General features: G+C 44.5%; 1 protein-coding gene across 2 annotated transcripts; it reads left to right on the forward strand.

The window, feature by feature from the left end:
* The first annotated feature begins 49 nt into the window (after nucleotides 1-49).
* On the forward strand, nucleotides 50-25,095 carry ppp1r1b (protein phosphatase 1, regulatory (inhibitor) subunit 1B). Of its 2 annotated transcripts, none has more exons than XM_059638695.1 (6): nucleotides 50-240; nucleotides 16,732-16,792; nucleotides 17,675-17,697; nucleotides 18,898-18,979; nucleotides 19,925-20,128; nucleotides 20,704-25,095. In XM_059638695.1, exons 1-6 carry the CDS (start codon nucleotides 127-129, stop codon nucleotides 20,754-20,756), a joined length of 537 nt encoding a protein of 178 aa, XP_059494678.1. In that variant the 5' UTR covers nucleotides 50-126; the 3' UTR covers nucleotides 20,757-25,095. The 2 variants fall into 2 exon arrangements, with proteins under 2 accessions (XP_059494678.1, XP_059494679.1); XM_059638696.1 differs by lacking the exon at nucleotides 50-240 and adding an exon at nucleotides 12,787-13,004.
* Nucleotides 25,096-26,715: the final 1,620 nt, after the last annotated feature.

Genomic DNA, 26,715 nt, shown 5'->3' on the forward strand with positions numbered 1-26,715 from the left:
ACCTCCACTGGACTAAAGCAGTATTGCAGCCTAGGCTCACTGTGTTCAATGAGCCGTTAATCGCTGGAACTCAAGGTCTGAATTGGAGAAGTGGCCTCTCGGGTAGGGACTGGATTTTTTTTTCTGATGAAGGGTCTAGGCCCGAAACGTCAGCTTTCCTGCTCGGCCTGCTGTGTTCATCCAGTTTCACACTTTGTTATCTCGGATTCTCCAGCATCTGCAGCTCCCATTATCTCTCAGGTAGGGGCTGCCTGGATGACTGCATCACTTCCATCTGAAGCACATGGGGAGTAGGACAGACGCTGAGCAGAACCGGGACTGATCCAGTTTACGGGGAAGGGTGAGGAGAGGCTGAAGAGTTTGGGATAAGTCACGTTGAAGGGGACAATATGCAGGGTGCAATGTCTGCTAACATGGGGCAAAATGTGAACAGGGCCCTCCATGTTCAATGGTTCCATTGTTGACACTGATGCTGTTTCCATGTGACTAAAATTTGAAAATTAAATCTTGAATAAAATAATTTTTATCCTCCTTAGCACCACTAAGTTACTAAATAATTTTAGAATCATGAAATCTAAAATAGAGTGTCTATAACGTCGACTTGGTTCAGGGAAGAGCAGGACTGTGTGTTAAATATTCTTGGATACAAGGTGTTCGGGAAAGTTAGGAAAGGAACAGGGTGAAGGAGACCATTGCTGTGCTGGAGAAAGATGTGCAGAGGCTCAAGAACCGAACTGATTTGGCCCGAACTAAGGATCAGTCACATTGCTCTGTGCCATCAGTCATGGCATAGATTGTAAAAACAGGGAGGCTTGGGGACTGCTTTGCAGAACACCTCCGCTCGGTTCGCAGTAAACAACTGCACCTCCCAGTCGCGAACCATTTCAACTCCCCCTCCCATTCCTTAGACGACATGTCCATCCTGGGCCTCCTGCAGTGCCACAATGATGCCACCCGAAGGTTGCAGGAACAGCAACTCATATTCCACTTGGGAACCCTGCAGCCCAATGGTATCAATGTGGACTTCACAAGCTTCAAAATCTCCCCATCCCCCCACCGCATCCCAAAACCAGCCCAGCTCGTCCCCGCCTCTCTAACCGGTTCTTCCTCTCATCTATCCCCTCTTCTCACCTCAAGCCGCACCTCCATTTCCTACCTACTAACCTCATCCCGCCCCCTTGACCTGTCTGTCCTCCCTGGACTGACCTATCCCCTCCCTACCCACCCACCCACACTCTCCTCTCCACCTACCTTCTCCTCTGTCTATCTTCGGTCCACCTCCCCCCTCTCCCTATTTATTTCAGAATCCTCTCCCCATCCCCCTTTTCCGGTGAAGGGTCTAGGACCAAAACGTCAGCTTTTGTGCTCCTAAGATGCTGCTTGCCCTGCTGTTTTCATCCAGCTCCACACTTTGTTATCAAGGATCTATTGGAACTGGAATAAACTTTGGTGAGGCCACAGCTGGAGCACTGTGTGCAGTTCTGGTCTCCACACTATCAGAAGGATGTGATTGCACTGGAGAAGGTGCAGTGGAGATTCACCAGGATGTTGCTGGGTTGGAGCGTATTAGCGATGAAGAGAGGCTGGATAAGACCAGTTGTTGTTTTTGGAGCAGAGAAGGCTGGTGCGACGGGGAACCTGATAGAGATCTGTAAAATTATGAGGTGCATGGATAAGATAGATGGAAAACAGCTGTTCACCTTTGCTGAAGAGTCAATAATAAGGGGGTATAATTTTAAGGTGAAAGGCTGGAGGTTTAGACTGGATTTAAGGAAACATTTTTTTTCACCCAGAGAATGGTGGGAATCTGGAACACACTGCCTGGGAGGGTAGTCGAGGTGGAAAAACTCACAACCTTTAAAAAGTACTTGGATGAGCTCATGAAATATCATAACATTCAAGGCTATTGGCCAAATGCTGGAAAGTGGGACTAATGTAGGTTCAGAGAAATTTCTGTCAGTGTAGACTTGATGGGCTAAAGGACCTTTTCTGAACTAACTATCATTATAATCTTTAATAGTCACATTTTAGACAACTAGCTAACAAATTCGCAAATAAATTACAAACAGGTGCAAACCTTATAGAGTAAATTTTAATTGCCTGAATGTAGATGAGATAGAGCTATTGTAAAAGGCAGAGAAGGGAAAGTGTCTTCAGATGGTTCGGAAGAATCTCCAACAGCAGAATGCGTTCATCCAATGTGAAAAGAGGCAATGATAGGGCTGGTTCTTGAGAATGAAGTGGGCCAGGTTGATAAAGTGACAGTAGGAAATGTTTTACCGTCTGTGATCATTGAATGTATAGATTTAGGATGATAGAGAAAAGGACAAAGGCCAACCCAGAGGATGAATAATCAACTGGTGCAGAGGGGCCTCTATGAGATCAGAATGGATTGGGGCAAATAGACTTGAGTTAAAGGTTGGAGAGAAATAGTAACTGAACAATGGGCTATCCTCAAAGCAGAGGTGGTTCGGGTGCAGGCAGGTTAGTTTCCTCAGAAGGGATGACAGAGGACAAACAAACAAATCCAGATGGGCCCAATGCCCTCAGTCTGTGCTGTATGATTCTATCATTTAAAATAAAGTTTTATGCTGAGATACAAATGTATTTTCTGTAAACAGTCATCGCCTGTGATTTGTAAGTGAACTGCCTCTTTCAGTAACAGAACTGCCTCTCGTATGGTCAATGTGAAGTTTTCGGGATTTGTCACAGGTAAAATTTCTGAATGAATGATTTTTGTCGTCTCATTTTTATAAGAAGATAATCAATGAAATGACTGGTTGGTCAAAGAGGATGAGTTCAGGCCATACATGTAGCTACTCACTCCCAAACACAACATTCATTCATTAATTTGATTAATTAATTTGAAGCTTGGAGATTTCAAGATTTTTACTGAATTTTAGATATTTTTAAAAAATCAGAAATTTCAGCTGCAGAGGAATGAAACAAAGGAAAAGGGATGTGATTTTTCAGAGATTTGATTTGTTCCTTCTGCTTGGTTAAACCTTTCAAACAAATAAAAATTAATATTAATAATGACTAGATTTGAATTTCAGCCAATAATCTGGAAGAAATTTGCATTGAGTACTAATATATTAAAGGGAAAATTGGGATACCAGCCAAAACACAAAAATGTTTTGAATATAGAAAATAGCAATTAAAAGATGTTGCAGATGGAGGGACACACAAAATTCTGTTTCCCTACAATTACGAACCAAAATCTGGTTATGTTACTGAAAGCCAGTTGAAGGATGTGTTATAATGTGTAATGTAATGCGTTATCAGTGTAATCATTTGCAAAAGATTTGGGATGTAAAGTGTGAGATTTATTTCTATTTTGAAATCAATTATTTAGAGTTTGGATTTGAACTAATGATAGTGGCATTCTTTTGTGTGGCTGAAGAGGTTTAAAGATTAACTTGTAGGTATTTCTGTAGTCATGATGATTTATTTTTAAGAAAACATTAAGGGAGAGAGTTTGTGATGTAGTTTTGTTTTCATTGGAAGAGTTTAGGAGCAAACAGAATAAACAGCTGTACATTAGGCTTTCAGTTTAGAAGATTAGAGATGGATTATTTTCATTTTATCATACATGGGATGTAGGCATTGCTGGCGAGGCCAGCATTTATTTCCCCAGTCCTAATTGGCCAGAGGGCAGGTAAGAGTCAGCCATAGTGCTGTGGGTATGGAGTTACATGACTAGGTGAGGATGAGAGAGTAGAGAATTCAAAGATTTACAACTTTCTAAGTGAAGAAATTCATTCTCATTGCAGTCCGAAATATTTAGCCCCTTATCCTGAGAATATGTCCCCTCAGTGAATCTTGTACATTTCAATGAGATACTTCATTCTTCTAAACTTTACTGAGACCCCCACTTTACTCTAGCTCCCATCATAGAACAATCCTTTCATCCCAGGGACCAATCCAATGATCCTGAGTTGTACTATCTCCGAGGTAAGTTAATCTTTCCCTGGTTATGAAAACCAAAACTGCTCACAGTGCTGAAACCATAATATCTCTGAAACCTTATACAATCGGAGCATGATCTCTTATTTGTTTCCTGGTTCCTGTGCAATAAAGGACAATGTGCAAATTTTCTGTTTAATGCTTATTGAACCTGAATGCTAACTTTCTTCCATTCCTTGTGTGAAAATGCCCAAGTCTCTCTCAACAAAAACATTTAATAGTTTACCCCTATTCTCTGATTATGGTCTATCCTCTATCCATGCAATTACATTCTGCCTACTCCATGAGCCTTATAGAATGATTTTAAACTCTATGATGAGGGTTTCCACTGCAACAAATACATTTCCAAACATCAATCCAACACTAATATTAGCTTCTCTTTGATTGAAGGCTATTCCTGTGCAAACCTAAAACCTTGTGATGTAGATTTTGCTTATGATTCATATCTACAAAAATATTTCATCAGCAAACAGCAGAACGAAGGAAGCTGTTCCTTCCCCTGTTTGTGCAGCTGTCCTGCAATGGCTAGAGTTTGGACATCAACTGGCAGGTGACAAAGGGTGGATGGGCTTCAGTGATCATTGACAGTGAAGACTCCTATTCCCTTCACTCAATCCCTTCCAACCATTGCACAAATTGAGGTTGGAGGTGGAGGTGCGTTTGAGGATCAAATAATGCTGATCTTGCTAATATTGGATAGACTCCTAAGGAGCCCATTCCAAACGATCTTGGTTGGGGAATCAGCAGAAATGCTGCAATCACAGAGTCCCAATCTGTATCCAGTGCAGGGGCAGACTGGGCTCGAGCAATTCAGGGGGTGACCTTATGGTAGACCGAAGCTCCATATGGCCTCCACACCTGGAAATGCCCCGACTCCCAAAACTAATTGACTGGCAGATGGTTATGCTCACGGTATGTGACTGAACCATGGCGGACACAACCTCTGAGTGCACCCTCTGGGAGGTAGCCTTTCACTGTCGCCTGATGAAGAAAACATAGACACTGCTGTTTGATTAATTTATAGCTACCTGTACTCGAGTACAGTGAAAAGCTTTGTTTACGAGCAGTACAGGCAAATCATTAGTAAGCAAGGATGTACAGGTCAAAGGTGGTAAGAAGACTGAGACAGGGGCCTACGGGTTACATTGCGCAGGGTATGTGCTTGGTGAGATCAATGTTAGCAAGGTCAGTGTTATTTGAGGCTAGACAGTCCATTCATCATTCTAATAACAGCTGGGAAGAAGCTGTTCCTGAACCTGTTGGTGTGTGTTTTCAAGCTTCTGTATCTTCTGCCTGATGGGAGAGGCTGTAGGAGATCATTACTGGGATAGAATGGGTCTTTGAAGGTTCTGGCTGCCTTTCTGTGTAAAGCCGTGTAAATAGAGTCCATGGATGGAAGCATGGTTTCCATGACGGTCTGGGCTGTGCACACAACATTCTGTAGTTTTGTACAGTCCTGGGCAGAGCAGTTGCCGTACCAGGCCATTGTGCACCCAGACAGTCTGCTTTCAATGCAGAAGTTGGTGAGGATCCTTATGGCCAAATTTCCTGAGCCACCTGAGGAAGAAGAGGCATTATTGTGCCTTCTTAACCATCATATCAACATGGCAAGTCCAGGACAGGTTGTCGATTATTATCACTCTGAGGAACTTGAACTTGATGCTCTCCACCCTCTAGACCTCAGTTCCGTTGATGTAGATGAAGGCACGTTCTCCTCCTTTCTTTGTGAAGTCAATAGTCAGTTCTTTAGTTTTGCTGACTTTGAGAGAGAGATTGTTCTCAATGCATCATGTCACCAAGCCCTCTGTTTTCCTTCTGTGTTTTGATTCGTCGTTGTTAGATATCCTACAGGGGTGTTGTCAGCAAACTTGTAGATGGCATCATTCAGAATTTGACAACACAGTCATGGGTCCACAGGGAGTACAGTAGGGGGCTGAGGATGCATCCCTGGGGGGGGGGGGGGGGGGGGGCGGGGCGGGGTTCCAGTGTTAAGTGTTATTGTGGAGGAGATGCAGTTACCTATCCTCACTGATTGTCAGGATGGTGAGTTTGGAGGGGAACTTGGAAGTGGTGGTGTTTCCATATGTCTGATGCTCTTGTCCTTGGAAGTGGTCATGGGTTTGGAAGGTGCTGTCTGAGGATCTTTGGTGAATTTCTGCGGTGCACCTTGTAGATAATACACACCGCTGCCACTGAGTGACGGTGGTGGAGGGAGTGGGTGTTTGTGGATGTAATACCAGTCAAGTGGGGCCAGCTTTGTCCTGGATGGCGTCAAGGTTCTTGAATGTTGTTGGAGCTGCCCCCATCCAGGGCAAGTGGGGAGTATTCCATCACACTCCTGCCTTGTGCCCTGTAGATGGTGAACAGGCTTTGAAGAGTCAGGAGGTGAGTTACTCTCTGCAGTATTCCTAGCTTCTGGCCTGCTCTTGTAGCCACTGTGTTTATATGGTGAGTCCAGTTGAGTTTCTGGTAACTGCCAGGATGTTGATAATAGGGGATTCAGTGATGGTAACACCACTGAATGTCAAGGGTCGGTGGTTAGATTGTCTCTTATTGGTGATGGTCATAGCTTGGCATTTCTGTGGCATGAATGTCACTTGCCACTTGCCAGCCCAAACCATCATATTGACCAGATCTTGTTGCATTTGAACATGGACTGCTTCAGTATCTGAGGAGTCACGAATGATGCTGAACATTGCGCAATCACCAGTGAACATCCCCACGTCTGACCTTATGGTGGAGGGAAGGTCATTGATGAAGCAGCTGAAGATGGTTGGGCCTAGGACACTATCCTAAGGGACTCCTGCAGAGATGTTCTGGAGCTGAGATGATTGACCTCCAACAACCACGACCGTCTTCCTCTGTACCAGGTATGACGCCAAACACCAGAGAGTTTGCCCCCTGATGCCCATTGATACCAGAATTGCTCACGCTCCACGATCCCACACTCGGTTGAATGCAATCTTGATATCAAACACTGTCACTCTAACCTCATCTTTGGAATTCAGCCCTTCTGTCCATGTTTGAACCAAGACTGTAATGAGATCAGGAGCTGAGTGGCCCTGGAGGAACCCAAACTGGGCGTCACTGAGCAGGTGCTGCTTGATAGCACTGTTACTGACACCTTCCATCATTTTACTGATGATCGAGAGTAGTTTGATAGAACTGTAATTACCTGGGTTGGATTTGTCCTGCTTTTTGTGTACAGGACATACTTAGGCAATTTTCCACATTGTCAGGTAGATACTAGTGTTGTAAATGGACAGGTACAGCTTGGCTTGGGGAGCGGCCAGTTCTAGAGCACAAGTCTCCAGTGCTATTGCTGGAATGTTGTCAGGGCCTGTAGCCTTTGCAGTATCCAGTGTCTCCAATTGTTTCTTGATATCACTTGGAGTGAATGGAATTGGTTGAAGACTGATATCTGTAATGCTGCGGACCACTGGAGGAGGCCGAGGTGGATCATCCACTCGGCACTTCTGGCTGAAGATTGCTGCAAAAACTTCAGCCTTATCTTTTGCACTGATGTGCTGGGCTCTTCCATCACTGAGGATGGGGATATTTGTGGAGTCTCCTCCTCCAGTGAGTTGTTTAATTGTCCACCACCATTCATGACTGGATGTGGCAGGACTGCAGAGCTTAGATCTGATCTGTTGGTTGTGGGATTGCTTAGCTCTGTCTGTCACTTGCTGCTTTTGTTGTTTGGCTGCAAGTCGTCCTGTTTAGTGGCTTCACCAGGTTGGTACCTCATCTTCAGGTACGCCTGGTGCTGCTCCTGGCCTGCCCTCCTGCACCCTCCATTGAACCAGGGTTGATCCCCTGGCTTGATGGTAATGGTTGAGTGGGGGATATGCCGGGCCATGAGGTTACAGGTTGTGCTGGAGTGCAGTTCTGCTGCTGTTGATGGCCCACAGCGCCTCCTGGATGCCCAGCCTTGAGTTGCTAGATCTCTGCAAAGTCTGTTCTATTTAGCATAGTGATAGTGCCACTTGTCTGCCCAAGCCTGGATATTGTCCAGATGTTGTTGCATTGGAATGTTATGGAACTTATTCTCAGTGTGAAGGCAGGACTTTGTCTCCATAAGGACTGTGTGATGGTCATTCTTACCAATACTGTCATGGACAGATACAACTGCAGCTGGCAGATTGGTAAGGTTGAGGTCATGTTTGTTTCTCTCTCTTGTTGGTTCCCTCACCACCTGCTGCAGACCCAGTCTAGCAGCAATGTCCTTTAGGACTCGACAAGCTCGATCTGTAGCACTGCTGCCAAGCCACTCTTGGTGGTGGATATTGAAATCCTCCAGTCAGAGTGCATTTTGTGCCCTTGCGATCTTCAGTGCTTCTTCTAAGGGTTGTTCAATGTTGAGGAGTACTGATTCATCATCTGAGGGAGGACAGTACATAGTAACCAGCAGGAGGTTTCCTTGACCATGTCTAGCCTGAAGCCATGAGACTTCATGGGGACCGGAGTCAATGTTGAGGACTCCCAGAGCAACTCTGTCCTGACTGTATCCCATTGTGTCACCCCCCTCTGCTGGGTCTATCCTGCCAGCAGGACAGGATATGTTCAGGAATGGTGATGGTTCTGGATGTGAGTATGCTCGCTGAGCTGGAAGGTTAGTTTTCAGATGTTTCGTCACCATTCTAGGTAACATCATCGTGAGCCTCTGACGAAGCGCTGGTGTTATGTCCCGCTTTCTATTTATGTGTTTAGGTTTCCTTGGGTTGGTGATGTTATTTCCTGCATTGGTGATGTTATTTCCTGTTCTTTTTCTCAGGGGATGGTAGATGGGCTCCAAATCAATGTGTTTGTTGATGGAGTTCCGGTTGGAATGCCATGCTTCTAGGAATTCTCGTGGGTGTCTCTGTTTGGCTTGTCCTAGGATGGATGTGTTGTCCCAATCAAAGTGGTGTCCTTCCTCATCTGTATGTAAGGATACTAGTGATAGTGAGTCATGTCGTTTTGTGGCTAGTTGATGTTCATGTATCCTGGTGGCTGGCTTTCTGCCTGTTTGTCCAATGTAGTGTTTGTCACAGTTCTTGCAAGGTATTTTGTAACTGACGTTCGTTTTGCTTGTTGTCTGTATAGGGTCTTTAAGCTCATTAGCTGCTGCTTTAGTGTGTTGGCGGGTTTGTGAGCTACCCTGATGCCAAGAGGTCTGAGTAGTCTGGCAGTCATTTCGGAAATGTCTTTGATGTAGGGGAGAGTGGTTATGGTTTCTGAGCCCGTTTTGTCTGTTTATTTGGGTTTGTTGCTGAGAAATCGGTGGACTGTGTTCATTGGGTACCCATTCTTTTTGAATACGCTGTATAGGTGATTTTCCTCTGCTCTGCGTAGTTCCTCTGTGCTGCAGTGTGTAGTGGCTCGTTGGAATAATGTTCTAATGCAGCTTCGTTTGTGGGTGTTGGGATGGTTGCTCCTGTAGTTCAGTATTTGGTCCGTATGTGTTGTTTTCCTGTAGACGCTGGTTTGAAGTTCCCCATTGGCTGTTCGCTCTACTGTGACATCTAGGAATGGCAGTTTGTTGCTGTTTTCCTCCTCTTTTGACATCCAGAACCTCAACCTGAGCTACAAATCTTCTCAAAACTCAATGGTGATGGTGGTGTCTGGGACATTGTCAGTAAGGTATGATTTTGTGACTATGTCAGGCTGTTGCTTAACTAGTCTGTGAGACAGCTACCCTCAAGGAGGTTGGGGTAAGCTGCCTTCTTGAATAACTGTAGTCCATGGACTGTAGGTAGCTCCACAATGCCCACAGGGAGGGAATTTGGGATTTTGACCGAGGAACACTGATATATTTTTCAAGTCAGGATGGTGAGTGGCTTAGAGGGGAATTTGCAAGTGGCGGGGTTCCCATGCATCTGCTGTTCTTGACCTTCGATATAGAAGTGGTCATGGGTTTGGAAGGTGCTGTCTAAGGAGCCTTGGTGAATTTGTACAGTGCATCTTATAGATTGTGCACACTGTGGTGGTGAATGTTTGAGGGCGTGGTACCAATCAGATGGGTTTGTTTTGTCCTGGAAGCTGTCATTCTTCTTGAGTGTCGTTGGAGCTGTCCCCATCCAGGCAAGCGGCGAGTATTCAATCACACTGCTGACTTGTGCCTTGTGGATGGTAGATAGACTGTGGGGAGTCAGGAGGTGAGTTTCTCACTGCTGTATTCCTAGCTTCTGACCTGCTGTTGTAGCCATGGTTTTTATATGGCTGGTCCAGTTCAATTTATGAATGAGTTTACGACCAAGAGAAAAAAACTGTTGGCCATTTGGCCCTCAGAGAATTGGTATTTGAAAAGATCTGATCTGATTTTAACCTCAACTCTACATTCCTGTATATCCCCCGATAATCCCTCAACCTCTCGGTCATCGAGAATCTATGTACTTCTGCCTTAAATATTTAAAAATTCTTCAGCTACTGCCTTTTGAGGAAGGGAATGCCAAAGACTCACAACCTCTCAGAGAAAAGTCATATTTCCTCATTTCTGTTTTAAATGGGTGACCCTTATTTTTAAACTATGGCCCTAGTTCTAGTTTCTCCACAACAGGAAATATCTTTTCAACATCTATCTAGTCAAATCCCTCATGACCTTCTGTGTTTTAATTAAGTCACTTTTGACTCTTCTAAACTCCTGAAGATATAGGCTCACCTGTCTAGCCATTCCAGGTATTCTTCTAGGAACAAAAATGGAATTTGCTGGGAAAGCTCAGCAGGTCTGGCAGCATCTGTGAAGAGATATCAGAGTTTCGGGCCTAGTAACCCTTCCTCAGAGCTTATTATTCTGGTAAACCATCTGTGAACTGCTTCCAATACATTAATATCCATCTGTAAATATGATGACCAATTCTGTACACAGTACTACAAATGGAGTCTCGCTAATGCCCTGTATAACTGTAGTGTAACCTCCCTACACCTGCATCAATTCCCCTCACAATAAACTGTCATATTTTATTAGCTCTCCTGATTACTTGCTGTACCTGCAGACTAATTTTCTGTGATTCATGCACTAAGACACCCAGATCCCTCTGCATGTCAGAAATCTACAACCTCTCACCATTTAGATAAATGTGCTATATTTTTATTCTTCTTGCCAAAATGCTCATTTTCACAATTTTCTAGATCTTAGCTCAGTCACTGAACCTACCTATTTCCCTTCATAGGTTCCTTATATCCTCTTCCACAAATCACTTTGCTGCCTATCTCTGTGTCATCAGTAAATTTAGTTCCCACACCTGGGGAAGTGATGGCCATATGATATTATTGCCGCACCGATAGTTCAGAGATCCAGGTAAAGTTCTGGGGACTTGGGTTTGAATCCCACCAATTTTAATTTAAATTTCCCTTCATCCAGATCACTTTTGTGAGTTGTCAAGAGTCGATGTCCCATCACTGAACCCTGGGGCACACCACCTGGCACATCCTGGCAGCCTGAAAATGATCTAATTATTCCTCCTTCCTGTTTCCTGTTACCCAATCAATCGTCTCTCCATGTCAATGTGTTACCCCCCACGCCACAAGCTTTTATTATTTGTAACAACCGTGGCTGTGACACATTATCAAATGTTCTCTGAATCTAAGTACAATCTATCCACTGGTTCCCCTTTGTCTACAGCGCAGTTACTTTCTCATAGAGCTCCAATTATAACATGATTTCTCTTTGATTAGACGTAATTGGTTCTGCCTGATAACCTTGAATTTATCCAAGTGCCTGTTGCAACATCTTTCAGTATTTGCTTCTGATATTTTCCCTAAGACACAGCTTGTGATAATTGGTCTATATTTTTCTGCTTTCTGCCTCCCTCCCTGTTTAAACTAAGTAATTACATTAGCTCATTTCTAATCCCTGAATCTTACGAGTTTTGGAAAAGTAAAGCCAATGTATCAACTATTTCACTGGCTACTTTTGTGACTTGAGGATGAAATCCATCAAGTCGTGCGAACTTGATCAAGTTATCTCTTTATCTTTCACAACTAATTCCCCAGACTCACTTTCTATGGGACCAACATTTACTTTGTTAGCAAAAACAGAAGTTGCTCCAAAAGGTCAGCAGGTCTGGCAGCATCTGTGAAAGAAAAGAACAAAGTTAACTCTTCAGGTCAGGTGACCCTTCCAGCAACTTTGTTTTTTGTTCCTGATTTACAGCGTCCGCAGTTCTTTCGGTTTTCATTTACTTTGTGAACTCTGGTTACTGGTCAATGATAATCCCCAGAATGTTGTTAGTGGTGGTTCAGTGATGGTCATAGGTGTTGCCCTTGAAACGTGGGGTGGGGGAAGGGGGAGGGAGGGTTATTACCTCAGTTGCACTGATTGACTTCCTCACTCCTTCCTGGAGTGGGTATTTCTCCTGGGAATGTACCTCATGCTAGGAATCTGCAGCTGGTGTGATCAGAGCTGAAGCAGCTTCTGTCAAACTGAGTCCACTCCCCGCTCAGCAAGCAGGCTCGAGTCTCAGAGGAAATGGAATTATCACTTGGTGATCAGGCACAGATTCTGCTTTTCTCATTTTTCTAATTGCTCTGTTTAGCCACATGTTCCTTGCTGCCCTCCCAGGTAGTTCCTGTGACACTTTGATCTGATAAAGGTCAGCAATCCCAGCTGACCTCCCATTCCAGCAGTAACCGCTATTTTTAATGAATAGGCTACTGTCGATGCAACAAATTACTTCGGCTCTTGTTCTAATCTGACACTTCCTGGGTCCAGAAAATAGGCTACTGCTCCTGAGTTTAAACAGTCCCTTGAATCTCTCCATCAGGAAGCTCATTACGAGCCCATACTCTCAGTCACAGATCTATAATTCATGTTTCCTGTGGCTCGGCATGTGGTGCTGATGGTGGTGAGGACAGAATAGCAACACGACAATTCATTTGCTTCAGACTGTGGACAGGAGCCGAGAGAGAGAGAGAGATAGCTGGATGGAAACTGAGCGGCGGTCATAGTTGCTGACAACCAAACACGGGAGAAAAATATGGATCCAAAAAACAGGAAGAAAATCAGTTTCTCGGTGCCAGTAAAATCCAGTCACCTGGATACCAGAGCAGTGGAGAAGGTAGGACTGTGATGTGGGGCTTAGCCGATGGTAGTTAGAACTCGCTGCTTGATTCTTTAAACTTCCCTCTGTGGCCTCAGTAATGAGGGATTTATTCTTTAATTAGTCTTTGTTTGTTCAACCTGAGACAGAATCTCTCCAAGACTTTAACATGGAGATTTATTCTGAAATCGGCAGATTTCCTTGAAAATAACTTCTTTCGAAAAATTCCTTGCAGCATTAGCACCCTATTTTGTCTAATATTGACACTGCCCTAAACTCAGTTAACCCGACACCCAATCCCAAACCCCACTGTCAGCCCATCCACACCCAATCCCAAACCCCACTGTCAGCCCATCCCTCACCCAATTCCAAACCCCACTGTCAGCCCATCCACACCCAATCCCAAACCCCACTGTCAGCCCATCCACACCCAATCCCAAACACCACTGTCAACCCATCCCACACCCAATCCCAAACACCACAGTCAGCCCATCCCTCACCCAATTCCAAACCCCACTGTCAGCCCATCCACACCCAATCCCAAACCCCACTGTCAGCCCATCCACACCCAATCCCAAACCCCACTGTCAGCCCATCCCTCACCCAATTCCAAACCCCACTGTCAGCCCATCCACACCCAATCCCAAACCCCACTGTCAGCCCATCCACACCCAATCCCAAACACCACTGTCAACCCATCCCACACCCAATCCCAAACACCACAGTCAGCCCATCCCTCACCCAATTCCAAACCCCACTGTCAGCCCATCCACACCCAATCCCAAACCCCACTGTCAGCCCATCCACACCCAATCCCAAACACCACTGTCAGCCCATCCCACACCCAATCCCAAACACCACAGTCAGCCCATCCCACACCCAATCCCAAACACCACTGTCAGCCCATCCCACACCCAATCCCAAACACCACAGTCAGCCCATCCCTCACCCAATTCCAAATCCCACTGTCAGCGCATCCCACACCCAATTCCAAATCCCAGTCAACCCATCCCACACCCAGTCCCAAACCCCACAGTCAGCCCATCCCACACCCAATCCCAAACACCACAGTCAGCCCATCCCACACCCAATCCCAAATCCCACTGTCAGCCCATCCCACACCCAATCCCAAACACCACAGCCAGCCCATCCCACACCCAATTGCAAATCCCACTGTCAGCGCATCCCATTCCCAATTCCAAATCCCACTGTCAGCCCATCCCACACCCAATCCCAAACACCACAGTCAGCCCATCCCACACCCAATTCCAAATCCCACTGTCAGCGCATCCCACACCCAATTCCAAATCCCACTGTCAGCGCATCCCACACCCAACCCCAAACCCCACTCTCAGCCCATCCCACACCCAATTCCAAATCCCACTGTCAAACCATCCCACACCCAATCCCAAACACCACTGTCAGCCCATCCCACACCCAATCCCAAACACCACAGTCAGCCCATCCCTCACCCAATTCCAAATCCCACTGTCAGCGCATCCCACACCCAATTCCAAATCCCAGTCAACCCATCCCACACCCAGTCCCAAACCCCACAGTCAGCCCATCCCACACCCAATCCCAAACACCACAGTCAGCCCATCCCACACCCAATCCCAAATCCCACTGTCAGCCCATCCCACACCCAATCCCAAACACCACAGCCAGCCCATCCCACACCCAATTGCAAATCCCACTGTCAGCGCATCCCATTCCCAATTCCAAATCCCACTGTCAGCCCATCCCACACCCAATCCCAAACACCACAGTCAGCCCATCCCACACCCAATTCCAAATCCCACTGTCAGCCCATCCCACATCCAATTCCAAACCACACTCTCAGCCCATCCCACACCCAATCCCAAACCACACTCTCAGCCCATCCCACACCCAATCCCAAACCTCACTCTCAGGCCATTCCACATCCAATCCCAAACCCCACTCACAGCCCATTCCACACCCAATCCCAAACCCCACTCTCAGCCCATTCCACACACATCCCAAACTCAAATACCACCAACCGGAATCCCAATATCTCATCACAGTCTCCTGGATTTGCAACAAAAATAGACGTTGCTGGAAAAACTCAGCAAGTGGGTAACCTCTGTGGAAAGAAAGCAAGGAAAACATTTTGAGTTCAGTGACCTTTCATAAGAATTGTTAGTAGCTAGGAAAGTATGATATTTCTAAAATTATTTAATCCCTACAGTTCAGGAAGAGGCCATTTGGCCCATTGACTCTGCACTGACCCTCCAAAGAGCATTCTACCCAGACCCACCCACTCGAAACCCCACATGGGATTTTTACCAATACCAAGCTATCGAACCTGCACATTTTTGGATACTACGGACCAATTTGTCATGGCCTAACCACAAGATCTGCACATCTTTGGATACTACAGGCAAATTTGTCATGGCCTAACCACAAGATCTGCACATCTTTGGACTGTAGGGGAAACTGGAGCACCCAGAGGAAATACATACAGACACGAGGAATGGGCAAACTCCATACAGACAATTGCCGGAGTGTGGAATCAAACGCAGGTTCCTGGTGCTGTGAGGCATCAGTGCTAACTGCTGAGCCACCGTGCTGCCCCCACACTGAAGATGAGGTGGGGGCGAGTGGATGGGGTGAATGGAAGATGTGAGCACTTAGGTGGAGATAATGCCCAGAGAGAGTGAGATACGAAATGGATAGGTAAACAAGGAGATTATGGACAGCAGACCAGAACAGAAGCAAGACTGAATAAGTGATAATAAAAAGCTAAGAGTAGGAAAGCACTGGTGAAATGTATTTAAAGCAATCCATACATTGTGTTATAAACGTAGAAACTGCTGGGAAAACTCAGCAGGTCTGGCAGTATCTATGGAAAGAAGGCAGAGTTAATGTCTGTGGTACATTGACTCATCTGAAGAACTTTGAAGAAGGGTTGATGTACCCGAAACATTAATCCCACTTTCTCTCCACAGGTGCTGCCAGACCTGTTGAGCTTTCCCAGCAATTTCTGTTTTTGTTCCTGATTTCTAGCATCTGCAGTTCCTTGTTTCTCTTTCCATTCCATGTGAATATAGGTTTAGGAGTACGTGGGAAGGGGTGACTATTCTAAAGCAACCCATGTCATAACAGGACCGGCAGTGAAAAATGAAGGATGGAATCAGGCTCAGCTGGGACTGGGGTATGGAGCTGGATTCTGGGCAAGGGGTTGGAGCTGGGAGTGGGCTTTGTGCCTGGGTTCTCGGGGTGGGAGGAGTTAGGAGTGTGTGTTGTTTGCATTGGGTTCTGGGCAAGGGGGGAGCTGGGAGTGGGGTTTGTGTCTAGTTTCTAGGGGTTGTGGCGTGCTGGGAATGAGGGACAGGGCTGCTTTCTAGGGGTGCAGGAGCTGGGGTTGGGGATTGGTGCTGGGTTCTGCGGTGGGCCCAAACTGGGAGTGGGGTTGGGGGTGGTTCCTGAGGGAAGGGGCATTGGGAAAGGGCTGGGACACTTGGCTGTAGGGAAGGAGTTTGAAGCTGTTGGCTAGGGAAGGTGTTTACTAGCTGGGGCCTGGATGTTGTGTTTGTGTAATAGCAAGAACTGAGTTTACTGCGTAATGTGGAGTGGCCTGGCCCATATGTACTGTCTCTGTGCTCCCACTGTGACTGGATTAAAAATCTGGTGAACTTTGACAGTAATGGAATTCCTGATCAGTACCCGATGGACATACCGAGGTGATTTTCTGATTACAGCTTTCTCCTGTTTATTCCTATAGATTCGGAGGCGGAGACCTACACCAGCAACACTGTTCCGACTCTCTGATCACTCATCACCAGGTAACTGAGCATACCGTAGCTAACACTGTCATGGCGTCAGTAGTGAAACCAGCAGCAAGGCAAAGTTCTCTTAAAGCCTGGCTCAGTAATTAGTATGAGAGGCCAGAAACCAGGATAGCAACAATGAGGGAACAGCGCTCACTACCTCCTCCCTCCCTCACCTACTGCCTTCACACTCTCAGATCCCATTTTACACTCACTTTGCCTTAGTTCACTCCTCTCTACTCCTCACCCCCATTATTTGAACCTCTTTCCCAATTCTATCACTGAGGGAGGGGTCCCACTGGCACTTGGAAGCCTGGCACTCACTCTAGTGACCTGTGACCCAAGCCAGATGAGTCTGTCTCGGCGGGATCTCAAATAGCCCAGGGTGAAGGCACACTTTCTTTCAGAGAATGATACATCAGAGAATGCAGCGGCCATTTGGTCCATCATAGCTAAAGTTCCCTTTGAAGGAGCTGTACAATTAGGTCCCACTCAGCCACCTATTCCCTTGAGCTCTCCAAATGTTTCTCCTTTTCCATTACACCCTTTTTGAAAGTTTCTGTTGAATCTGCTTCCATCACACTTTCAGGCCACACATTCCTGATCACAGTCACTCAATGCTTTACTTTAGTCAATTGCCAAACAATCTGCTCACTGTAACTTTAACTTCAATCAGACTTAAAGGTTTAAGCCAAAAGCAGCTTAAGGCCAGCTCTGTGTAAAGCGGTTAACAGCAGAAAAGGGAGATGCTATAAGCACCAGGGTTTCTCAATCTGACTGACAGCCTCCGTCAGGTATAATGTCGCTATCCACTGAAGCAGTTTGATTAAAATATATCGTACTTCTGTTTATATCACGTAAATTGCTCACATTTATTCCTTTCTGTTTTGCCTTTAGAAGAGGAACCAGTTTCCTACCAGGTCAGTCTGATATTATTGACTTTCTGCTGCGTTACCTGGAGTCTGTTTCCTGAGCGACACCTGGCTGATCTCCTCCCATCACAAAGCACTCACTTACTCCCGTCGATGGTGCTACCCTGCTCCTGGGCCTCAGAGCCACTATCCCCCCGACAGATTGGGGGAAGTGACGGCAAAGTGGGATTGTCACGAGTCTAGTCATCCAGGCACCGAATTTAACAATGGGATAGGGATTCAAATCCCATCATAATTAAAAACTAGACTCTGTAATGAAACCATCATTGATCTTTGTAAAAAGCCGCCTGGTTCATTAACGTCCTTTAGAGAAGGAAATCTGTCTTCCTTACCTGGTCTGACCTGTGTGTGACTCCACACCCATAGCATTTAAACTACCCTCTGAAATGGCTAAGAAAGCCACTCAGTTCAAGGGCAGTTAAAGGTGGGCAATAAATGCTGGCTTTGCAGTGACACCCACGTCCCATGAAGGAACTTTTTAAGCCAGTCTGTATGTCCTATTTTTAAATTGACCACCTAGCACGCACTGAGATGATGTCATTATGAACATTGATTGAATTGTTTTCAAAACCATGTCTGGATTGATTATTAATTTTAAAAAATAAATTCTGCTGGATGTCTGGTTCTGCCAGCGTTTCCCCCATGGTTTTCTCCAGTGACATTTCCAGATTAATTGATTTCCTAATAGCAGAGAAAGAGGATAGGCCGTTCACGCCCTTGAGCCTATTCCACCATTCAGTGTAATCATGGCTGGTCTTGGCTCATATTCCTCAATACCATTGCTTAATAAGAATTTATCTCAGATTTAAAATTAACAATTGATGTGGCATTAGCTGTTATTTGTGGGAGAAACCTCAACACCTCTGCTCCCCTTTGTGTGCAATATAAACTGTCAAAGTTTTTAGAGATATCAGGAAACACTAAATGGGATGAGAATCCAGAACTGTCAAACCCCCTTCCCCTCCCCCTGCCCCAAGAAAACAAACAGAGATTGATTGATGTAAGTTGGGTGAGGAGGTTCATGTTTATGGAACCAAGATTGATTAATGAAATTAAGAACAGTCAATATCGAACTGAATAGTGAAACACTCTTGAGCAGCTGAGTGGCTGCCTCCTGTTAGTTAGAACTTCATTGGCAAGGTCATTGTCTCATGTGAAAGTAAAGGATATGCCTGTTTTCTGTTCCAGAGATCATCCTTCGCTGACAGTGAGATTCTGAAATCCAAACGAGCCACTCCATTGAGCTCTTACACACCTCCCTCATTAAAAGGTGGGTGTTCCATCAGTACTGTCCCCTGCACCTTGTGCATTGCAGGAAGAGACGTGATTAAATCTGGAAACGGTGCACACATTTTCTCCTCTGAAGGAAAGCAGCAACCTGGCTTCAGGTGGATTAAATGTGGAGAGAACTGAACAACGTGACTATAGCTGGCTAGACTCCAGCCTAGGATCACTTTCAGTGCGGACTCTCTCTATTAACCTGGCAATAAAGGAACAGTCCTAGTGTCTCTGCCTGAAGGCATTGGTCTAGACATGGTCACCAGCAACTCTGTGCTGTCAGGTTGTTGGCCTGAAATCATTTTAAGGATAAGTCAACGTTTCCTTCTGATAAATACCAGATATTTTTTGACCCTAACCACAAACGTTGCTCCCTTTCCACTGGTACCACTCCCAGCTAAACACTCTTTCCCTCAGGATGAAGTGGTTCGTGTTAAACCTCAGCAAGTTATTGGACCTGAATGGGTTTCAGACTCTATATCCAATCTGTCACCAGGATCACATCATTTCAAACGTGCCTCATCTCCTGCATCCACTTCGATCTATACCAACAGCTTCAACACAATCAGCCTGTCATACACTATCTCACTGCCCCATATCCTATCACCCTTTGCCTCAGGCTCATTCCCCTCCCCCCACCCCCCAATCCTGCCCTTCTCACTCTTACTCTATTTGTCACTGAATTCCACTTGCTTCTTGGGCCATGACACATTTGGGGTGAAGTTTGACTGATATATTTAAAATGGGGTTGAGTGAATCATTAGTTTTACATCTTACATCGTTTTTATTTTCAGTAAAGATAACAGTTAAAGGCCTGCTGCAGGCCATACATGTGCTGTATGTGGATATGTATATTGAATTTGTGTGTTCTGTGTTTTGGGTCTTTTCTGGACCATATGTTTTAGATTGTGTGTGTATGTGTGCATGTATTTTTCAGCTGTTCAGTGCATTGTGCAATCCCAGTTTGGAGCTAAATCCACACATTCGCAGTTGGATGACACCCCCTCAGATATGGCAGAGTGTGACAGTATCCTCTCTGATTCCTCCGATACGGACCTTCTCCAAATAGACCAAGATCCACAGACAGACCGAAAGGCATGGCCAAAATCCAGCCGTGGAACACCAGCTGTGGGCACTGCCGGTAAGTGGGAAGAATAAACATCATTGAAAAAGGTGCAGAGGAGATTTACCAGGATGTTGCCTCGAATGGAGGGAAGGTCTTACGAAGAAAGGTTGAGAGAGAGCTAGGGCCTTTCTCTTTAGAATGATGAAGGATGAGAGGTGACTTGATAGAGGTGTACAGATCCTGAGTCCTGCAGAGAGAGGGGGAATGATAGAGCAGAAAGAAGAAACAACATGGAAATTCAATGTTTGCATCTTCCTACCCAATGGAGCTAGTCCTCATTCCCAGATAAACATCACTGACATGGGGTGAAAGCAACATAGGTTACACCAGCAAAGGCTGTGTGTAAAGGGCTGCTCCCTAAATGCCCGTCCCAATTTTACTTCAGGCTTCATAATTTAAAATGGATTATTTTCCATTTCTTGCACATGATACATTGTCATTGTCATTGTCAGATATTCTTCAATGAATTGAAATGATGTTTTTCCACTCAGTGAAGTGTAGGAATGCTGGAGTGGGTACAGGATATTCTGTCGTAATTCTGTCAGGTACCATCCTTGTTCCTCGGACTAATAGTCTGTTCTGATTTACAGCAACTGGGACAGAGGAGGAAAGATCCCAGGCTAAAAGGGAAGACACTCACTGAAGAACAGGACTGTGAAAATGCCTGACAGAAATCAGGGGCTTTGTGACCCTGTGCTCGCCTTCAACTTGAATGCTTTGCCCTGTTTAGTTTGAGTAGCTTAGTTGACAATAATCCTGCTTCTAATTAAGTCTGTGTACCAAATTGAAAGAAAACCTTTGAATTTTTACCTTGTATTTGAATTTTCTGGTGACCCCCAAGACAGTTCAGTGCAGATGTTTGATAATCCTTCAAAATAGGGACAGGTATTGTCCATTCAGCCCTTCAAGCTGCTATTCAATAAGATCTCAGTGTGGCCTCTACTTCCTACCCAGCCTTTGACTCCCTTGTGCTCTGATTTTATCTGGTGTTATTACTGGACACATCAGATCCCAGATTGAAATCTGGTTTGCGAGATCAAATTTGTTTTGATTTAGTTCTAAGAAAGTGGTTTCTCATTGAGACAGAAGTGCAAATACTGCAGATTTTGTTTTAACAATGAAATAATAAGTTTATGAAGTGAAATAAATTAAGATAAAATGGAATAGGTTAAAATATTTACTTCTAATGTTAATTGAAAGAGTTTTGACACACAGTAAAAGTATAATCCTACTAATCCCAAAATATACCTTTATAAGATCAAAAATAATTCAGTAACCAACAGCAATCCCTGTCCAGTACTCTCACTAGAAACCCTTTTACTAATGCCTTGATAGGTATAAGGTAACTGTGTCGATAACTCCTAATTGGAAACTGATACCTTATTCATGGAGCAATCTTACATCTGAGTTTAAACAAACTCAACTGGAATCCTCTTCAGTGCTTTATCTCAACAGTTCTGGTCTGGAACAATCACTACCTCCTTGCTCTGGGATGATCTAGTTTAGCTTTCCTCTCCCCTTCTCTCAAGCACTTCTCCGTACGATCATCTCTTACCAAGGACTTCACTGAACTGCCAAAAACAAAAACCTTTTCCTCTGAAATATGGGAAATTGCCTTAAGATGAAAAATAATCTCTTAATCTAGAAATGTGTCTAAAGGAACAGTGGTTCTTGGCAATAAGTCATAAAACCTTAAAATAAACACTAACCAATTAGAGATAGTTAGAACACTAACCGATTAGGATGCCTACGTAGACCTATCAAAGTATTTTAGCAAGGGGAGTGTTGCCTAGCAAAGAGACCTAGGGGTGCAGGTGCATAGTTCCTTGAAAGTGGAGTTGCAGGTAGACAGGACAGTGAAGAAGGCATTTGACACGCTTGCCTTTATTGGTCAGTGCATTGAATGTAGGAACCAGGACATCATGTTGCAGCTGCACAGGACATTAGTGAGGCCATTTTAGAATACTGTATTCAATTCTAGTCTCCCTGCTATATGAAAGATGTTGTTAAACTTGAAAGGGTTCAGAAAAGATTTACAAGAATGTTTCCAGGGTTGGAGGGTTTGAGCTATAGGGAAAGGTTGAATAGTCTAGGGCTTATTTCCTTGGAGCATTGGAGGCTGAGGGATGACCTTATAGAGATTTAAAAGGGCTTGAGGGCTACGGGGAGAGTGCGGGTAAGTGGAGTTGAAATGCCCATCAGCCATGATTAAATGGCAGAGTGGACTTGATGGGCTGAATGGCCTTACTTCCACTCCTATGTCTTATGGTCTTATAAAATCCTGAGGGGCATGGATAGGGTGAACAGCTAAAGTCTTTTCCCCAGGGTAGAGGAGTCCAAAACTAGAGGGTGTAAGTTTAAGGTGAGAGGGAAAACATATAAAAGGAACCTAAGGGAAAACTTTCTCACACAGAGGGTGGTGCACATATGGAAGGAGCTGCCAGAGAAGTGGTGGAGGCTGGTACAATTACATCATTTAAAAGGCATCTGAATGTGTTGATGAATAGGGAGGGTTTAGAGGGATATGGGCCAAGTGCAGGCAAATGGACTAGATAAGTTTAGGACAAATTGGCATGGACAAATTGAACCAAAGGGTCTGTTTCTATGCTGTACATCTCTATAAGATGTCATTGCCGCAGAAAAACTTTCAACTTAATTATTAACTTCAGGATCATAGAAAACCCATACAGTGCATTCATAAATTTCAAAGTGTAAATCTAAAATAAATATATACAGGGGTCCTGACTCACGAACGTCTGACTTATGAATGCAAACTGATATAGCGGTGTAATTTTAAAGATTCAAAACATGAATATTTCCTGTGTTTACAGATGGCCACTTTATTTTGTCCTGCATTGTGTTCCAACTTGCTCCAGAACAGAACCTGTTCACATCCCAAGAACTGCTTGTATGTTGTTAAACATTTTATACCTTCACTTGTCAATAAACTATCTAATTCTTCCTTAAAAATATTCAATGACCTTACCTCCTTTGGTGAAGAAGATCCTACAGAGTCAAAGAGAAAAAGAAACTCATTTCCATCTTAAGTGGGAGATCTTTCCCTTTTATCTTATATACCCCACAAAGATTACTTCCTATTCTTTTAAACTCCAATAGATACTGGTTGATTCTTTCCCCATGAAACTCCTTCTTCATCATGGGTTCAGGGACTCAAATTCTGCATCTGCACTGTTAGCGTAGTACTGAGGGAATGCCGCACTGTCAGAGAGTCAGTACTGAGGGTGTGCTGCACTGTCGGAGGGTCAGTACTGTGAGAACACTGCTCTGCACTGGCTAAGCATCAGTACTGATGGACTGCTGCTCTTTCAGAGAGTCAGCACTGAGAGACTGCTGCATTGTTGGACAGTCAGTACTGAGGGAGTGCTGCACTGTCGGAGGGTCAGTACTGTGAGAACACTGCTCTGCACTGGCTAAGCATCAGTACTGATGGACTGCTGCTCTTTCAGAGAGTCAGCACTGAGAGACTGCTGCATTGTTGGACAGTCAGTACTGAGGGAGTGCTGCACTGTCGGAAGGTCAGTTCTGAGGGAGTGCTGCGCTGTTGGAGGGTCAGTTCTGACAGAGTGCAGTACTGTAAGACTGTTAATGCTGAGTAAGTGCAGCACTGTCGGAGAGTCAGTGCTGAGGGAGTGCCACACTGTCGAAGGGACTCTTCTGGGGTTCTGTTTTTCTGCACTTCCAGAGATTAAATAAAGAACACCTATGCCCTCTTGCATTGATATAAAAGTTACCCTGAGAATGATTTGTAGAACTACAATCTCTTTTGATGTCCTGCCCAATACTTTTTCCCTCAGTGAATGACAATAGATTATCCACTTTCATTGTTGATTGTGGGAGCTTTCTGTACACAATTTTTTTTCATTTATGGGATGTGGGCATTACTAGCTAGGCCAGCATTTATTGTCCATCTGTAGTTGCCCAGAGGGCAGGTCCATGTCAATCACGTTCCTGAGGGTCTGGAGTCACATATAGGCCAGACCAGATAAGGATGGCAGATTGGCTGTCATTTTCCTTACATTATAACAGTGTCTATGCCTTATGAGTATTTGGTTAGCTGTAAAGTGCTTTGTGACATCCTGAGCTTGTTTGAAGTTGTATAGAAATGCAAGTCATGTTTAACGTTACCAGTTGCTATTATTTTCCCATGTACAATCAATCTCTTCTCTCAAAGACTGTTGCACAGAAACGCACACAGCCATGAGAGATAATTCTATCTCAGTGTCACATGCAGGAAGATGACTGGAAGCATTCAATGCCAGAGCTGACCCTGGTATGGAGAATGTGGGAAGGTGGCATGTGGGGCAATATTGAGCAGGAAGAACAAGTTGTAAGGAGTAAACTTAGGAGCTAACACCTCTGAATTCCCTGATCAGCAACTCATCCCTCACCCCATTGCCCAGAATCTCACGCTGACGTGTAACTGACCCAGTGAATGATTAATGTTGGCTTTAGTATCACACGGATACAAGGAAAAGCTGACTTTCTGAAGCCAGGCCTTTATGAAGTTGGAGTGAATTATTGTGAAAACAACATTTCTGATTTTGAGATTTTTAGACAGGACTGTTCATCTTTCACCTCTGCATGGGTCCTTTAAAAATCTATTTTACTCAATTAATAACTCAAATAGCATGAGGACCAAACCAATTGGGATATGATCTTCTTTGAAATTGCAGATTGAACTCCACACCAACCCATTACTATTACTGTTCAGGTCATTGAGCAGGCAAAAGTGCCAGAGCTCTGGTTTATTCCCACTCGCTCTACGGTACTTTGCTGTCACCTCATTAACTGAGGTCCTTGCTTTATATTGTCACTGCAATGTTGGACATTACGTAATATTGCAATTAGGATCCCTGGCAAATGGTGGGATGGGGAATGGGTGTATCTATCACAAAACCCAGAAATTTTCCATAAAAGTTATATATCAAGCTGTTAAATATCTTCTCTGTATTTTGAAAGAGTGCCACTGGCTATAGCAATAAATTCTGCTTTAATCAGCTCATTTTGTGCCCTGCATTTACTTGAATGAGTTCAATAGAGATCACTAACTGATACATATAATCAACTCCAGTCAAACCATTAATTTGAAGGTTTGAAGTCATGATTAATAGTTAGGAGAATGTGTGATATGTACAAACGCATGGGTTAGGAAGAGGAGTAGGCAATTTGGCCCCTCAAGCCTGATCCACCACCATTTAATAAGATCATGGTTGATCTGACTGTAGTCTCAAATTAATTTCCTAGTTCTCCCCTAATTAGTCAGCAAATTAATCTATCTCTGTCTTTAAAGTATTCAATGACCCTGTCTGCACTGCTCTTTGTCAAAGAGAGTTCCCTGTACTCATGACGTTCTGAGAGAAAACATTTCTCCTTATTTCCACCTTTAAATGGGAGACCCCTGGTCTTCAAGTTCTGCCTCCTTGTTCCTCTCTATCCTACAAGAAGAAACATACTTTCAACATCCATCCTGTCAAGTCCCTCTAGGATCATATATGTTTAAATGAGATCATCTCTCATTCTTCCAAACACAACCAGACAGACCCAACCTGTGCACCCTCACCTCATGAGAGAACCCTGTCATCCCGGGAATAACTGAAGTGAACCTCCTGTCAGCCACTTTGAAAGTAGTTATGTCGTTTCTTAAACAAGGAGAATAAATTGTGCACATAATTCTCGATGTAGTGTCATCAAGGCCCAGTACAATCATAATAAGATACTTTTAGTTTTATATTGTGTTCCCCTCGCAATATGCAAAATTGTTTCATTTGCCTTCCTAATAACTTGCTGTACCTATAAAGTAACTTCTTGTGATATACATGTCAGGACACCAAGTTCCTTTTGTACCTCAGAGTTCTGCAAACTCTCTCCATTTAAATAATTTAACTTTTAAAAGATTCCTCCTGCAAAAGTGTAGAAATTCACATTTCTTCTGCATTATAGAACATTACAGCACAGGACAGGCCCTTCGGCCCTCGATGTTGTGCCGACCTGTCATACCGATCTCAAGCCCATCTAACCTACACTATTCCATGTACGTCCATATGCTTATCCAATGACGACTTAAATGTACCTAAAGTTGACGAATCTACTACCGTTGCAGGCAAAGCGTTCCATTCCCTTACTACTCTCTGAGTAAAGAAACTACCTCTGACTTCTGTCCTATATCTTTCACCCCTCAATTTGAAGCTATGCCCCCTCATGCTCGCTGTCAAACATCCTATGAAAAAGGCTCTCCCTATCCATCCTGTCCAACGCTCTGATTATTTTATATGTTTCAATTAAGTCACCTCTCAACCTTCTTCTCCCTAATGAAAACAGCCTCAAGTCCCTCAGTCTTCCCTCGTAAAACCTTCCCTCCATACCAGGCAACATCCCAGTAAATCTCCTCTGCACCCTTTCCAAAGCTTCCACATCCTTCTTATAATGCAGTGACCAGAACTGTACACAATACTCCAAGTGTGGCCGCACCAGAGTTTTGTACAGCTGCAGCATAACCTCTTGGTTCTGGAACTCGATCCCTCTATTAATAAAAGCTAAAACACTGTATGCCTTCTTAACAGCCCTGTCAACCTGGGTGGCAA

Source organism: Stegostoma tigrinum, chromosome 31 (assembly GCF_030684315.1).
Source record: "Stegostoma tigrinum isolate sSteTig4 chromosome 31, sSteTig4.hap1, whole genome shotgun sequence".
In the NCBI taxonomy this organism is placed as follows: domain Eukaryota; kingdom Metazoa; phylum Chordata; class Chondrichthyes; order Orectolobiformes; family Stegostomatidae; genus Stegostoma; species Stegostoma tigrinum.